This window comes from Strigops habroptila, unplaced genomic scaffold (genome assembly GCF_004027225.2).
Source record: "Strigops habroptila isolate Jane unplaced genomic scaffold, bStrHab1.2.pri NW_022045634.1_ctg1, whole genome shotgun sequence".
Lineage (NCBI taxonomy): Eukaryota > Metazoa > Chordata > Aves > Psittaciformes > Psittacidae > Strigops > Strigops habroptila.
The window spans coordinates 705,098-720,634 of NW_022651110.1; the positions used below are offsets into that span (position 1 = coordinate 705,098).

At 62.5% G+C, this 15,537-nt stretch overlaps 3 protein-coding genes across 4 annotated transcripts; 2 read left to right on the forward strand and 1 right to left on the reverse strand.

Moving 5' to 3' along the window:
* The first annotated feature begins 31 nt into the window (after positions 1-31).
* On the forward strand, positions 32-8,246 carry CALR (calreticulin). Of its 2 annotated transcripts, XM_030475320.1 has the most exons (11): positions 32-877; positions 1,807-1,900; positions 1,986-2,159; positions 2,710-2,811; positions 2,897-3,100; positions 3,185-3,279; positions 4,687-4,896; positions 6,639-6,752; positions 6,997-7,140; positions 7,223-7,315; positions 7,871-8,246. In XM_030475320.1, the coding sequence occupies exons 1-11, from the start codon at positions 44-46 to the stop codon at positions 8,042-8,044; spliced, it is 2,238 nt and encodes a 745-aa protein (XP_030331180.1). In that variant the 5' UTR covers positions 32-43; the 3' UTR covers positions 8,045-8,246. The 2 variants fall into 2 exon arrangements, with proteins under 2 accessions (XP_030331180.1, XP_030331181.1); XM_030475321.1 differs by lacking the exon at positions 1,807-1,900 and having other exon boundaries at positions 747-877.
* A 169-nt stretch (positions 8,247-8,415) lies between these two features.
* On the forward strand, positions 8,416-14,216 carry LOC115603438 (UV excision repair protein RAD23 homolog A-like). Its single transcript, XM_030475322.1, is given in 10 exon segments — positions 8,416-8,585; positions 9,425-9,586; positions 10,583-10,758; positions 11,039-11,057; positions 11,059-11,095; positions 11,358-11,485; positions 11,987-12,062; positions 12,354-12,484; positions 13,269-13,424; positions 13,701-14,216. Coding segments are annotated over 10 exon segments (1,071 nt in total). The 5' UTR covers positions 8,416-8,513; the 3' UTR covers positions 13,815-14,216.
* On the reverse strand, positions 14,198-15,464 carry GADD45GIP1 (GADD45G interacting protein 1). The gene is made up of 2 exons (XM_030475323.1): positions 15,116-15,464; positions 14,198-14,633 (listed from the first exon to the last, which is right to left on the reverse strand). Exons 1-2 carry the CDS (start codon positions 15,424-15,426, stop codon positions 14,273-14,275), a joined length of 672 nt encoding a protein of 223 aa, XP_030331183.1. The 5' UTR covers positions 15,427-15,464; the 3' UTR covers positions 14,198-14,272.
* Positions 15,465-15,537: the final 73 nt, after the last annotated feature.

Sequence of the window (15,537 nt, forward strand, 5' to 3'; positions counted from 1 at the left end):
CTATGGGGAACGGGGGGGGGTCCGGGGGGGTCACAGATACCCTATGGGGGTACAGGGGGCTGGAGACAGCCCTGATGGGGATATTCCCCCACCCCCCGGACACTTCCAGGGACCCCATGGGTCCCCTTTGGATGCTCCTGGGGACCCCCCCAGGACAATCCCAGCTCTTGGGGACCCCCATTTCCCCACCCAGGACCCCCATTCTCCCCCCGCAGTGACCACCGTGTGCCCCTGGGGACCCCCCCCGCGTCTCTTAGAGCCCCCCATTTCCCCCCAAGGGACTCCTTTTCTCCCCTGGATCACTAGGGACCCCCATTTCTCCCCTTCCCTCCATTTCCCCCTCCCAGCACCCCCATTCCCCCTCCCAGACCCCCATATCTTCCCTTTCACGCCCCATTTCCCCCCTGGGAGCCCCATTTTCTCCTCTCCAGACCCTCGTTTTGCCCTCAGGACCCCCATTCCCCCCCCGGACCCCGGTTTTCCTCCCCCCATATCCCCATTTCTCCCCTGGTCCACTCACAGCGCGGAAGACTCGGGGTCCACCGGGCGCCCCCTTCTCCAGGCGCAGCCACTTGTTGGCCATGGCCTTACTGAAGCCAACCGAGCCACCGGGCAGCTTCTAACGGGGGGGGGGGGACAACGCATCCATGAGACCCCCCTCTCGGTGGCCCCGGTGCCGGTTCCGTTCCTCCCCCCAGGCTCCGGTACTCACCATCGCCTCGCTCTGGGGCAGCCCCTCCGCCGGGAGGCTGCGGAAGAGCCGCACCTCGGGGCTCCCGTCCCGCAGCACCTCCGCGCCCTCGGGGCTCAGCTCCCACCGCGTGGCCGCCCGCGCCTCCGCCTCGATCACCTGCGGGGCCGCCGCGCTCAGCACCCGGTAAGGATGTGTGTGTGTGTCCCCCCCATAAGCCGGTGCAACCGGTTCCCCGCCGCTTCACCCACCTCCCCCAGCGCCTGCAGGCTCTTGACGGCGCCCACCAGGGTCTGGTGGTCGAGGCCGAGCGCGGCGGCCGCCTCCAGGCTGCAGAGGCCGCCGCCGGGCCCCGCCGCCGCCCGGTCCAGCCGCTGCAGCAGCAGCTCGGCCACGCTCGGCGACATCGCTGCGGCCGGAAGCGGTACCCGCACCGAGCGGAAGCGGAGGGCGCCATCTTGAGTGTGGCTGCCGCCACTGTTAGCATAGGCGGGCGCCATTGTTACTATAGACAGGTGCCATCTTGAGTGTGGCGGGCGCCATTGTTGCTACAGATAGGTGTCATCTTGAGTGTGGCGAGTGCCATTGATACTGTAGAGGGTCGCCCCACTCCCACCACCCAGGGTGGGCTTTTTGTGGTGGGGGTGGAGCTGTGACGTCGTGAGGCTGCAGAATGACGTCGTGATGCTGCAGAGTGACATCACGAGTCGCCTCGCGAGGGCGGGGGGGGGTTTGACAATAGACCCGGGAGAACCCCTGAGCGCGGCTCCCTCTGTCCGGTTCGCGCGCGGCGTGACGTCATTCGACCGCATGACGTCACTGCTGCGTCATCGGTCTATTTTAGGCTACATATCCAAGACATAAGGACGCCCCCCCGTGTCACGTGACTCGCCATCCCATAATAACGCCATGAGGATGCGGATCGGGGCCCCTCCCCTCGCCCCGGTGCTATTATGGGATGGCGGCACCGCCCTGCACGTGCTGGGGGGGGGGGAAGGGAGGGGCCTGGCCCTTTAAGACTGCGCGCGGGACCACGTGACCGTAGAGGCGGGAGGGCGGGGAGGAGGCGTCCCCCTCCTAACGCGTGGTCGCTCCCGATTGGCCTCCTCGCGCAGCCAATGAGAAGCGGCCATCTGGGACGCCAACGTTCGGGGGCGCCGTCGCCGCCGGCCAGCGGGCGGGCGGCCAATAGGAGCGGGTCCTCAGAGGGTAAGATCCAATGGGAGGCGCCGGGAGGCGGGACGAGGGGCGGTGGGTTTATATAAGGCGGCGCCGCCTCCGTCCCCCTCCGCAGTGCCGGGCGCCGCCGGGCCGGGAGGGACCTGTTGGAGTGAAACGGAACGGGCCGGGCCGCGTGTGGACCCCGCCATGACCCGCAGCAGCCTCCCCGCTGTCCTGCTCGGCGCCCTCCTGGCGCTGGCGGCCGCGGGGCCCACCCAGTACTTCCGGGAGGAGTTCGGGGATGGAGGTGAGGGGGGGGCGGATGTGGGGCTGGGGCTTGGGGGGGGGCGCTATAGGACCAAGAGAGATAGGCCCAAAGAGAGGGGGATCCCATTGGGGCAGATGTGGGGCTGAGGGAGGGGGTGTTGTCTGAGGGGGAATCCCCCGGGGCTATAGGGCTGGGAGGGTCTCCTTGTGGGGCGGAGATAGGGGCAAAGAGAGGGGCATCCTATAGGGGATATAGGGCTGGGGGATGTCCCATTGGGGTAGATGTGGGGCTGAGGGATGGATATATATCCACTGCTGTGGGGTGGATATAGGGCCGAGGGGGGTTCCTTATGGGGAGAGAATGTGGGGCCGAAGGGGGGGGAAGGGTTGGGGGCAGCCAAGCGACACCTCCCAAGCTGGGCTTGTGGGGCTGAGGAGGAGGAGGGTAATGTGAGGAGGAAGGCTTCAGCCTGAGGGCAATGAGAGTCAATGGGGGCCTGTGGTGACCCCCCAGGTAGAGCTTGGGGAGGATCAAAGGGGGGGGGGGGCTGAACCCCATTGCCCCCCCTGAGCCTCCCGTTGCCCTGCAGACGCCTGGACCCACCGGTGGGTGGAATCCAAACACAAACCCGACTACGGGCGCTTCGTCCTCAGCGCCGGCAAGTTCTACGGGGACGCCGAGAAGGACAAAGGTGGGGATGGAGCTGCTTCCTTCGGGGTATCCCTTTAATTCCTGCTCTTCCCAAGCAGTTTTCCTTACGCCCCCGTTATCCGCAGGGATCCAGACGAGCCAGGACGCCCGGTTTTACGCCATCTCCGCCCGTTTCGAGCCCTTCAGCAACCGGGACAAGACGTTGGTGGTTCAGTTCACGGTGAAGCACGAGCAGAACATTGACTGTGGGGGGGGGTACGTCAAGCTCTTCCCCGCCAGCCTCAACCAGGAGGACATGCACGGAGACTCGGAGTACAACATCATGTTTGGTGGGTGGCCCCCCCTTTAAAACCCCCACAAAAAGCTCCTGAGGATCCCCCTTCACCCCCTTTGCCATCCTCTTCCTCCTCCAGGCCCCGATATTTGCGGCCCTGGCACCAAGAAGGTTCATGTTATCCTCAACTACAAAGGGAAGAATGTGCTCATCAATAAGGACATACGGTGCAAGGTGAGGGGAGGGTCCCTGCCCCACATGTGTGGGGTTTTCTGCCCCACATGACATGGTGGAGGGTGTTTGGGGCATCCCTATCTCACATTGGGGGTTCTGTGTGTAGGGGCTGCCCCCCCATAGGGTGATGGGGTGTGAGATGGTAGGGGGTTCTTGCCCCATATTGGGTGGTTGGGGGGACTCCCTGCCCCACATCAAGTGATGGGGGATGATGGCGGGGTCTCTGCCCCACATGGGGTAATGAGGTAGGGGGGGTGTTCTGCCCCACACTGGTTAATGGGGTTCCTGCCCCACATTAGGTGGTGAGATGATTAGAGTTGGGGGTGTCCCTGCCCCCCATGGGGTGATGAGGGGGTGATGGGGGCTCCCTGCCCCATGTTGGGTGATGGGGTGTGTTTGGGGGGGTCCCTGCCCCACAGTAAGTAATGGAAGGTGTTTGGGGGGGTCCCTGCTTCTCAGGGAGTGTTTGGGGGGTGCCTGCCCCACATTAAGTAATGGAGGGTGTTTGGGGGAGTTCCTGCTTCTCAGGGGGTGTTTGGGGGGTGCCTGCACCACATTAGGTGATGGGGAGTGATGGTGTTTCCCTGTTTCACATTGTGGGTAATGGGGGGGGTCTCTGCCCCACATAGGGGTGTGATGGAGGTATCCCTGCCCCCCATAGGGCTTTAGTGGCATCTGTGTCCCCTATGGGGCGATACATGGGCTCCCTATCTTTTGTGGGGCAATAGGGGGGGCCCTGTCCCCTATGGAGATGATGGGGGGGTCCCTCATCCCTATGGGGCTTTAGGGGGATCCCTGCCTCTTATGGGGCAATACAGGGGGTTCCTCCCCCCTATGGATGCAATGGGGGGGTCCATGTCTCCTGGGGATGCAATGGGGTGTCCCTGCCCCCCGTGGGGCAATAGGGGGGTCCCTGTCTCCTATGGATGCGATGGGGCGTCCCTCACCCCCATGGGGCTTTAGGGGCAGCCCTCCCCCTTATGGATGTGATGGGGGGGGTCCCTCATTCCTATGGGGCAACACAGGGGGTCCCTGCTCCCCATGGGGCAGTAGGGGGGTCCCCACTCCCTATGGGGCAATGGGGGGCTCCCTCACCCCTATGGGGCTTTGGGGGGGGTCCCCATCGCCTATGAATGCAATGGGGGTTCTCTACTCTCTATGGGATGATACAGGGAGTTCCTTCCCCCTATGGATATGATGGGGGTTTCCTCCCCTCTATGGGGCTTTAGGGGGGTCCTTGCCCCCTATGGCTGTGATGGGGGTTCCCTCCCCCCTATGGGGCTTTAGGGGGGTCCCTCCCCCCTATGGATGTGACGGGGGTTCCCTCCCCCCTATGGGGCTTTAGGGGGGTCCCTGCCCCCCATCAGGAGGTGACGGGGGGGGTTCTCTCCCCCTTTCCCCCCCCAGGATGACGAGTTCACCCACCTGTACACGCTGGTGCTGCGGGCGGACAACACCTACGAGGTCAAGATCGACAACGGGCGCGTGGAGGGGGGGGCGCTGGAGGAGGACTGGGAGCTGCTGCCCCCCCGGCGCATCCGCGACCCCCAGGCCCACAAACCCGACGACTGGGACGAGCGCGCCAAGATCGATGACCCCGAGGACACCAAACCCGAGGTCTGGGGGGGCAAAAGGGGGGGGTAGGCACGTTTTGGGGGGGCTTCGGGGGCTTGAGAGTGTCTTTGAGGGGGTTTAAGCACATTTTTGGGGGGTCTTTGGGGGGTTTTAGGCATGTTTTGGGGAGTCTTTGGGGGCTTGAGAGTGTCTTTGGGGGGGTTTAGGCCCATTTTGGGAGGTGTTTGGGGGGTTTTAGGCATGTTTTGGGGAGTCTTTGGGGGATTGAGAGTATCTTTGGGGGGGTTCAGGCATGTTTTCGGGGGTCTTTGGGGTCTTGAAAGTGTCTTTGGGGGGGTTTGAGCACATTTTGGGGGGTCTTTGGGGGGTTTTAGGCATCTTTTGGGGAGTCTTTGGGGGCTTGAAAGTGTCTTTGGGGGGGTTTAGGCATGTTTTTGGGGGTCTTTGGGGGCTTGAAAGTGTCTTTGGGGGGGCTTAGGCATGTTTTGGGGGGGTTTAGGCATGTTTTGGGGGGTCTTTGGGGGCTTGAGAGTGTCTTTGGGGGGGTTTAGGCATGTTTCGGGGGGTCTTTGGGGGCTTGAGAGTGTCTTTGGGGGGGTTTAAGCACATTTTGGGGGGTCTTTGGTGGGTTTTAGGCATGTTTTGGGGAGTCTTTGGGGGATTGAGAGTGTCTTTGGGGGGGTTTAGGCATGTTTTGGGGGGTCTTTGGGGCCTTGAGAGTATCTTTGGGGGGGTTTAGGCATGTTTTGGGGGGTCTTTGGGGTCTTGAGAGTGTCTTTGGGGGGGTTTAAGCACATTTTGGGGGGTCTTTGGGGGGTTTTAGGCATGTTTTGGGGAGTCTTTGGGGGATTGAGAGTATCTTTGGGGGGGTTTAGGCATGTTTTGGGGAGTCTTTGGAGGATTGAGAGTATCTTTGGGGGGGTTTAGGCATGTTTTGGGGGATCTGTGGGGTCTTGAGAGTCTCTTTGGGGGGGTTTAGGCCCATTTTGAGGGGTCTTTGGGGTTCTGGGGTGCCCTGAGAGTATATTAGGGGTCTTGAGAGTGGTTTTAAGGGGTGTTTTGAGGGGGTTTGGGGGAGATTTTGGGGTTTTGGGGGGTCTTTGGGGGCTTGAGAGTGTCTTTATGGGGGTTTAGGCATGTTTTGGGGGATCTTTGGGGGGGGTTAGGTATGTTTTGGGGGGTCTTTGTGGTCCTGAGAGTGTCTTTAGGGGGGCTTAGGCACATTTTGGGGGTTTTTTGGGGGCTTGAGAGTGTCTTTAAGGGGTTTAAACATATTTTGGGGGGGTCTTTGGGGTCTTGAGTCTCTCTTTGGGGGGTTTAAGCATGTTTTGGGGGGTCTTTAGGGGGGTTTAGGCACATTTTGGGGGATCCTTGGGTGCCCTGAGAGTATATTTGGGGTCTTGAGAGTGATTTTAGGTGGGTTTTGAGGGGACTTGGGGGAGATTTTTGGGGTCTTTGGGGCATTGAGAGTGTCTTTGGGGGATTTAGGGGGGCTTTAGACACATTTTGGGGGGTCTCTTGCATCTTGAGAGTGTCTTTGGGGGGGTTTAGGCACATTTTGGGAGTCTTTGGGGGGGTTAGGAAGGGTTTAGGCATATTTTGAGGGGTCTTTGGGGGGGTTTAGGCGCATTTTGGGGGTCTTAACCACATTTTGGGTGGTCTTTGGGGGCTTGAGAGTGTCTGTGGGGGGGGTTAGGGGCATTTTGGGGGGTCTTTGGGGCTCGGGGGGGTATGAGGGTGTTTTGGGGGGGTCACAGCGTTGCCCTGACTGCTCTTTCCCCCAGGACTGGGATAAACCCGAGCACATCCCGGACCCTGACGCCAAGAAGCCGGAGGATTGGGATGAGGAGATGGACGGGGAGTGGGAGCCCCCCGTCATCCAGAACCCCGAGTACAAGGTGGGGGCTCGGGGGGGGTCTTTGGGGGTCTTGAGAGTACCCTTAGGGGGTTCTGGGGGGGGGTCTTGGGAGGGTTTTGGGGTGCTCTGGGGTGTTTTGGGTGCATTTTGGGGTGTTTTGGAGGATTTTGGGGTGCATTTTGGGGTGTGTTGGAGGATTTTGGGGTGCTCTGGGTGCATTTTGAGGTGTTTTGGGTGCATTTTGGGGTGTTCTGGAGGATTTTGGGGTGCTCTGACCCCCCCAGGGCGAGTGGCGGCCGCGGCAGATCGACAACCCCGACTACAAGGGGAAGTGGGTGCACCCCGAGATCGACAACCCCGAGTACAGCCCCGACCCCCTGCTCTACGCCTACGACAGCTTCGGCGTCATCGGCCTCGACCTCTGGCAGGTGGGACCCCCCCAAACCCCACAGGGACCCCCCCAAACCCCACAGGACCCCCCCAAACCCCACTTTTTCCCCCTTCTCGTAGGTGAAATCTGGGACCATCTTTGACAACTTCCTCATCACCGACGATGAGAAACTGGCTGAGGAGATTGGGAATGAGACCTGGGGGGCCACCAAGGTATGGGGGGGCCCTTATATCCCCCCCCCAGCACCCCCTTATATCATATCCCCCTTAGGCCTCCTTTCTAATGCCCCTTAACACCACCCTATATTCCCCCCCCGCAATGTCTCTTCATATGTGTCCCCCCCATGTCCCTTATATGATCCCCCAGCCCCTCCAACAGCCCCTCATTTCCCCCCTTATTTCCTTCTTTCACTACCTTTATTCCCCCCCCATGCCCTTTATATTCTCCCCCTTATATATCCCCCCCCGTGGCCCCCTTATTGCCCCCTTATTTATTGCTGCCCCCATGCCCTTTATATTCCCCCCCTTTATATATTCCCTCCCCTTATACATTACCCCCCCCATGGCCCCTTTATTCCCCCCCTTATACATTGCCACCTCCATTCTCCTTTATTCCTTTCCCCCCACCTCCTCCTTGTATCCCCCCAAATGCTCCTTTATATCCTCTCTCCCCCCTTCCCGACCCCACCTTATCTATCCCCGCCCCGTACCCCCCCTAACCCTCCCTTATACACGCTATAACCTTATTACCCCCCCCCCGCCCCCCAGGACGCGGAGCGCCGCATGAAGGAGCAGCAGGACGAGGAGCAGCGGCAGCGCCAGGAGGAGGAGGAGAAGCAGCACAAAGACGACGACGGCGACAACGACGACGAGGAGGAGGAGGACGACGAAGACGACGACGAGCCCGAGGCCGAGGAGGCGGCGCCGCGGGACGAGCTCTGAGCGGCGCCGCGGGCCCGGCCCCGGTCTCTGTGAGACCCTTTGGACTCTTTTCTACGGCCGCCGCCGCCGCCGCGTCGGGACGAGCACCGGGAATACCGCTGGGAATGGGGTTGGGAATGGGGATGGGATTTGGGGGGGGGGTGCAGGGCGGGGGGAAGGCGCCGCCGTTCCCGTTTCTATTAAATTAACGCTCGGTCCCGGCGCCGTTTCCTCCATCTTTGTCACGCCCGCTGTGCGCGCCGCCATTTTGTGCCCGTGGAGCGGGCGCGTCACGTGATGCTGCCGTCATGTGATTGGGGAGGGTGGGTGTGTGCGGGGGGGGGAGAGACAGAGAGCGAGAGAGAAAAAGGCGGGTGTAGCGCCCGTGCGTCGTGACGCACTTCCGGGCGGAAGCGGCGGGGCGCCTAAGATGGCGGCGGCGTGAGTTGCATGTTGTGGGGCCGCCGGGACCGGAGCCGCCGCCGCCGCGATGGCGGTGACCGTCACGCTCAAAACGCTGCAGCAACAAACGTTTAAGATCCGGATGGAGCCGCACGAAACGGTGAGAGGCGCCCCGGGGCCGGCGGCAGCGGGGGGGGAGCGCGGGGAGGGGGAGCCGCGGCCCGGCTGGGCCTAAAACAGGCCCCCCCCCCCCAACCGCCGCCATGGTGGGGGGGGGTGAAGGGATGCGGTCACCCCCCATGTCGCGATAGTAAAGGGAGGGTAATGAGGGGGGTGGGATGGGGGAGGCTGGACGCCCCCCCCCCAATGCGTGTGGGGGGTGTCGCGATATTAAAGGGGGGGTTAGTTGTGGCCCCCCCCCGTCATGTCGTGACGTTAAAAGGGGTTCGATCGCGGCTCTTCGCATGTCGTGGTGTTAAAGGGGGTTCGATAGGTGGAGTTGGGTGTTGGGGGCTTCCCCCTGGCTTGTCGTGACATTAAAGGGGGGGATTCAATTCGGGTTTCCCCCCATGTCGTGACATTAAAGGGGGGTTCGGGTCCATTTCCCCCCATATCACGACATTAAAACTCAGTTCAGTGGCTGGGGTTGAACATAGCGGGGGCTGAGCCTGTTGTCGCAATATTAAAAGGGGGATTCAATTCCAGTGCCCTTCCATGTCGTGACAGTAAAAAAGGATTCAATTCTGGTTTTCTCCATGTCATGACATTCAAGGGCACTTCAGTGGATGGCACTGAACATGGGGGGCGCTTCCCCAAGTGTGTCACGACACTACAAGTGAACTTCAGCTCCCCCCATATCATGACATTAAAGGGGAATTCACTTCCAGCGACCCCCATATCGCGACATAAAGTGCAACTCTATGGGGACAGCTCATTATGGGGGGCTGGGGGGGGTCAATGGGTGCCCCCCCCGACCCTCTGGGTGCCCCCCCCCCCAAGGTGCGGGTGCTGAAGGAGAAGATCGAGGCCGCGAAGGGCTCCGACGCCTTCCCGGTGGCCGGGCAGAAGCTCATCTACGCCGGCAAGATCCTGAGCGACGACGTCCCCATCCGCGAGTACCGCATCGACGAGAGGAACTTCGTGGTCGTCATGGTCACCAAGGTGCGACCCCCACAAACTCCCAAAACTCCCCCTTTAAGCCCCCCAAAACCTCTTTTTTAACCCCCTTTTTAACCTCCCCAAACCCCCCTTTAACCCCTCCTTTAACCCCCACAAACTCCCTTCTAAGCCCCCAAAACCCCTCCTTTAACCCCCCCTCTAACTCCCCCTTTAACCCCCAAACCCCCTCCTTAGCCCCCTTTAACCTCCCGTTTAACCCCCACAAACTCCTCCTCTAAGCCCCCCAAAACCCCCCCTTTAAGCCCCACAAACCCCCTGAAACTCCCCTTTTAACCCCCAACCCCCCCTTTTAAGCTCCCCAAAACCGCCCCTTTAACCCCCACAACCCCCCCCAAAACCCCCCTTTTAACCTCCCCATAACCCCTCCCAAAACCCCACCTTTAACCCCCCCCAAACCCCCCTTTCCATCTCCAATCCCTCCTTTTGGCCCCAAATCCCCCCCGTTTCCCTCCCAAAATTCCAGCTTTTCCTCCCTAAACTCCACCTTTGGCTCCAAAATCTTCCTTTTTCCCTCCCAAATCCCTCCCTAACTACTTCCTTTTTCCTTCTTAAATCTCCCGTTTTCCACCCCAAATCCCATTTTCTTCCCCACCCCCCTCTTTTCCCCCCAAATTCAACCTTTTCCTCCCTAAATCTCCCTTTTTCCTCCCCCAAACCCCCCTTTTTCTACCCATATCCCCCCAAATTCCACCTTTTGCCCCCAAATCCCCCCCATTTCCCCCCAAATCCCACATTTTCTTCCCCAACCCCCCCTTTTCCTCTCCAAGTTCCAGCTTTTCCTCCCCAAATCCCACTTTTTCCTCTTCAAATCTCTCCTTCCCCCCCCAAACCTCCCTTTTTGTCCCCCAAACCCTTCATCCCCCCGCCCCCAGCCTCCCCCTTCTCTTCCCAACGGAAAAGCACAAAGAGCTGGGATGAGGGTGGGGACAAGAACATGGATGTGGCCTCATCCAGCCCCCCCCCCTCATCTCCCCACAGGCCAAATCAGCCCCATTGGGCTCTACAGCCCCCGAGCCCGGCGGCACATCAGAGCCTGCCCCGGCCCCGGGGCCCCCCCCGGCCCCCGACACCGTCCCTCCCCCCCCGGCTGCCCCCAGCGAGGAGCCACCGGCCCCCGACCTGCCCCCGGTCACCCCCCCGGAGCCCACAGCAGGGTAAGGGGGGGCCATGGGGGGGGATTGGGGTGAGGGGGGGTCACGGAGGGGGGTTTGGGGGGTCAAAGGGTGTTTTGGGGGGGTTGGGGGGTCACAGAGGGGTTTGGGAGGGTCACAGCATGTGCTGGGACAGGTCACGGGGGGGGTGGGGGAGGTCATGGGGGGTTTGGGGAGGTGACAGGGGGTTGGGGAGGTCAAAGGGGGGTTTGGGGAGGTCTTAGGGGGGGTCATGGGGGGGTTCAGGGGCTCCATCTGCCTCATTTCTGCCTTTCCTCCCCAGCTCTGTCCCCCCCCCCAAGCAGTGGGGGGCGCTCGGCTGATGCTGCCTCGACGCTCGGTGGGTGCTGGGGAGGTCCTGAGGGAAGGGGGGGGGGACAAGAACGAGGTTGGGGGTCCCAGGGCGGGGGGAGCTTCCGTTGTCATTAGGCTTCAGAGTTAAGAGCTCCCATTAAGACCCAGTGTCCTTATGGCTGCTCCAAAGGGCAGCGTTGGCTGGGAGTCAGTAGGTTCCAGAGTTAACAAAGCACTTCCAATACGGATTGGGGGGGGGGAGGAAGGTGTTTTTGGGGTTCCCCCCCTCACTTTGGGGGTCTCTGCAGTGACGGGCTCCGAGTACGAGACGATGCTGACGGAGATCATGTCCATGGGCTACGAGCGGGAGCGGGTGGTGGCCGCGCTGCGGGCCAGTTACAACAACCCCCACCGGGCCGTCGAGTACCTGCTCACGGTGAGCTGGGGGAGTTCTATGGGGCTGGGGGAGTTGTATTGGTTGGGGGGATTCTATAGGGTTGGGGGTAGGTGTGTGGGGCTGGGGAGAGGTCTATGGAGTGGGGGAAGGTCTATGGGGCTGGAAGGGAGGGCTATGGGGCTGGAGGGGTTCTATGGGTTTGGGGGGTTCCTATAGGGCTGGGGAGAGGTCTGTGGTGCTGTGGAGAGGTCTATGGGGTGGGGGAAGGTCTATGGGGCTGGAGGGGTTCCATGGGTTTGGGGGGTTCCTATAGGGCTGGGGAGAGGTCTGTGGGGCTCAGAGAGGTCTATGGGGCTGGAGGGAGGTCTGTGGGGCTCTGGGGATTCTATGGGGCTGGGGGAGGTCTATGGGGCTGGAGGAGTTCTATAGGTTGGTGGGGTCCTATAGGGCTGGGGGGGATTCTGTGGGGCTGGGGGGGTTCTGTGGGGCTGGGGGGGGGCAGGCTGGGGCCCCCTAACCTCCCTTTGTCCCCCCCCCCAGGGCATCCCCGGCAGCCCCGAGCCCGAGCGCCCCCCGGTGCAGGAGAGCCGCCCCCCGGAGCAGCCCCCGCCTGAAGGTGGGTGTGGGCGGGGCTTAGCGGGGCCACGCCCCAAAGGGGCGGGGTTTGATCGACCACACCCCATGAGGTCAGCATTGGGAGCTTAAAAGTGGGCGGGGCTTTGTCAAGCCACGCCCACAAATAGGCAAGGTTCTGATTGGTCACTTCTCTCACTGTAAGGCTCGTATTGGGCGCGTGTCGCCTTTGGGTGTTGCTATTGCGGGTGTGGCTGCTCTAAGCCCCGCCCTCTGAAGGGGTGTGGCCAATCCAAGCCCCGCCCCCCTCTTTTCCACCACCCCCCCCCCATAGGTGAGAACCCGCTGGAATTCCTGCGGGAGCAGCCGCAATTCCAGAACATGCGTCAGGTGATCCAGCAGAACCCGGCGCTGCTGCCGGCCCTGCTGCAGCAGCTGGGCCAGGAGAACCCCCAACTGCTGCAGGTGGGAACGCCGCCGGAACGCGCCCCCCTTCCTTCCCTTCTCCCCCCTTCCTTCCCTTCTCCCCCCTTCCTTCCCTTCTCCCCCTTCCTTCCCTTCTCCCCCCTTCCTTCCCTTCTCCCCCTTCCTTCCCTTCTCCCCCCTTCCTTCCCTTCTCCCCCCTTCCTTCCCTTCTCCCCCCTTCCTTCCCTTCTCCCCCCTTCCTTCCCTTCTCCCCCTTCCTTCCCTTCTCCCCCCTTCCTTCTCCCCCTTCCTTCCCTTCTCCCCCCTTCCTTCCCTTCTCCCCCCTTCCTTCCCTTCTCCCCCCTTCCTTCCCTTCTCCCCCTTCCTTCCCTTCTCCCCCCTTCCTTCCCTTCTCCCCCCTTCCTTCCCTTCTCCCCCCTTCCTTCCCTTCTCCCCCCTTCCTTCCCTTCTCCCCCCTTCCTTCCCTTCTCCCCCTTCCTTCCCTTCTCCCCCCTTCCTTCCCTTCTCCCCCTTCCTTCCCTTCTCCCCCCTTCCTTCCCTTCTCCCCCCTTCCTTCCCTTCTCCCCCCTTCCTTCCCTTCTCCCCCCTTCCTTCCCTTCTCCCCCCTTCCTTCCCTTCTCCCCTCTTCCTTCCCTTCTCCCCTTCCTCCCTTACTCTTGCCCCCTTCCTCGTTCCAATCTCATTGTTCCTTTCTGTTCCTTCTTTTTCTTCATTCCCCTCTCCTTATCTTTCCTTTCTGTTCCTTTCTCCAACCTCATCCCTCTTTCCTCTTCTTTTTTCCTTCCCTGACCTCATCCGTTCTTCTGGTTCCCCCCCCCCGCAGCAAATCAGCCAGCACCAGGAGCAGTTCATCCAGATGCTGAACGAGCCCCTGGGGGAACTGGGAGAACTGGAGGGGGAGATGGGCGCCATCGGGGACGAGTCCCCCCAGATGAACTACATCCAGGTGACGCCTCAGGAAAAAGAAGCCATAGAAAGGGTAAGGCCGCAGGGGGGGCATCAGTAGGGCCCAGAGTGAACGGGGGAGGGGGGGAAGCCCCACGCCATCAGTAGGCTCCAGGGTTAACAAGGGGGGTGGGGGCAGCCCCATAATGTCAGTAGGGCCCAGAGGGAGTCAGGGCAGCCCCACACTGTCAGTAGGACATGGAGGGGGTCAGGGGCAGCCCCACATTGTCAGTAGGCTTCAAGGTTAACAAGGGGGGGCGGGGGCAGCCCCACGCCGTCAGTAGGCTCCAGGGTTAACGCTGTGTCTCAGCTCAAGGCTTTGGGCTTCCCCGAGGGCCTGGTCATTCAGGCCTATTTCGCCTGCGAGAAGAACGAGAACCTGGCGGCCAACTTCCTGCTCAGCCAGAACTTCGACGACGACTGAGGGGGGACCCCGACCCCAACCCCCCCCTTTACCCCTCCCCCACCCCCCATCCCCCTCTTTAATGGGGGAGGGGTGAGATTTATCCCCCTCCCCCCCAGCCCATTCCTCCCTATTCCCATCAATGGGAGGAGCAGGGAATGGTGGGATCCCCCCTCCCCCCCACACTCCCCATTCACCCCCAGGGGGAAAAGGAGCGTTGGGGGGGGGGGGGGGGGCAGGAATTTGGGGGTGGAAAACCAGCGTGGGGGTGGGGAAATCCATCATGGGGGGGCTAAACCCAGGCTTTGGGGGGGGTAAAACCTGGATTTGGGGGGAGAAACCCAGGATTTGGGGGGGGGACAAACAGGATTGGGGGGGGAGGGGGGAGAAAAAAAGAGATTAAATGCAGACTTTTAAACCCATTTTTTGGGGTACGGGTGTGATGTGGGGGGAGGGGAGAGGATGGGGGGTTTGGGGGGTCACGGGGGAGTCTGGGGGGTGTCGGCGCTGACTCCAGCAGGGGGCGGTCTCGCCGCCGCGGCCGCCTCAGCCGCGGCCAGGGCGCTCTTGACGGCTTCTTGTCGCTCCAGGCGCTGGCGCCGCTTCTCGTCCCGCCGCTGCTGCCGCTCTAGGTCCTGCAGCAGCAGCTCCTCGGCGCGGGGGGAGCGGCGCCGCTGGGACGGCCCCGGCCCCGGCCCCGGCCCCGCTGCGGCCTCCGCCAGGAGGCGCTGCCGCCGCTCGGCCTCGGCCCGCGCGCGCTCCCGCTCCCGCGCCCGCTGCTCGCGCCACGCGCGCACCCGCGCCGGCATCGCCGCGAGCGCCGCCGCCACCTGCGCCTGCCTGCGGGGGGGGACACAGGGAGAGCGGTGCGAGGGCGCCCCCTGCTGCGCGGGGGGACTCAAGACCTCACCGGCCGGGACAGCGGCGCTGATCCCAGTGAATCCCAATGCTCCCAGTGCTCCCACTGAATTCCAATGTCCTCACTGCTGCTAGTGCATACCAGTGCTCCCCAGTGCATCCCAATGTTCTTAGTGTATCCCAGTGCATCCCAATGCTCCCAGTGAATCCCAGCGCTCCCAATGCTCCCAGCGCATCCCAGCGCTCCCAGCACATTCCAGTGCTCCCAGTGAATCTCAATGCTCCCAGCGCATTCCAGTGCTCCCAGTGAATCTCAATGCTCCCAGTGCATCCCAGCGCTCCCAGCACATTCCAGTGCTCCCAGTGAATCCCAATGTATCCCGGTGGACTCAGTGCATTCCAGTGCTCCCAGCGCTTCCCAGTGCTCCCATTGCCCCCAATGTATCCCGGTGCTCCCACCGCACCTCTCCCGCTCCCGCCGCTCCTCCTCCCGCTCCCGCCGTTCCAGCTCCTCAAGCACGTCCCGCAGCGGCGGGTCCCGCTCCCGCTGCTCCTCCTCCAGCGCCCGCAGCTGCTCGTGGTCGGGCCAGAGCTGCTGGAGCGGCACCGCCGCCGCCTCCCCGAACCGGCCGAAGCGTCGAGCGGCCTCTCGCGGGTCCGCGGGGTCCCCCGGGGCCGGGCCCGGCCGCAGCCGCAGCGGAGCCGCTCGGTACAACCGGGCCGCGAACGGGGCCCGGGCCCGGCCCAGCGCCGCCCGCACCATGGGCGCCGCCATCTTGAACGGAGGAAAAGGCTGAAGGCGCGGGTGGAAGGACGCCCCCTGGCGGAGGGGAGGACTCGAGGGGCGGGAAGGGGGGATTGGGAGACCCCAGGGGAGTGACGCCCC

Excerpts from the sequence above, each read along its gene's own strand:
- GADD45GIP1 (XM_030475323.1), bottom strand. The coding sequence starts at position 15,426 with ATGGCGGCGCCCATGGTGCGGGCGGCGCTGGGCCGGGCCCGGGCCCCG. Across the intron at positions 14,634-15,115 it reads GAGCGGCGGGAGCGGGAGAG|GCAGGCGCAGGTGGCGGCGG; the intron begins GTGCGGTGGGAG and ends CCCCCCCCGCAG.
- CALR (XM_030475320.1), top strand. The coding sequence starts at position 44 with ATGGGGGTACAGGGGGCTGGAGACAGCCCTGATGGGGATATTCCCCCA. Across the intron at positions 3,101-3,184 it reads GGAGTACAACATCATGTTTG|GCCCCGATATTTGCGGCCCT; the intron begins GTGGGTGGCCCC and ends TTCCTCCTCCAG. Across the intron at positions 7,141-7,222 it reads TCGGCCTCGACCTCTGGCAG|GTGAAATCTGGGACCATCTT; the intron begins GTGGGACCCCCC and ends CCCTTCTCGTAG.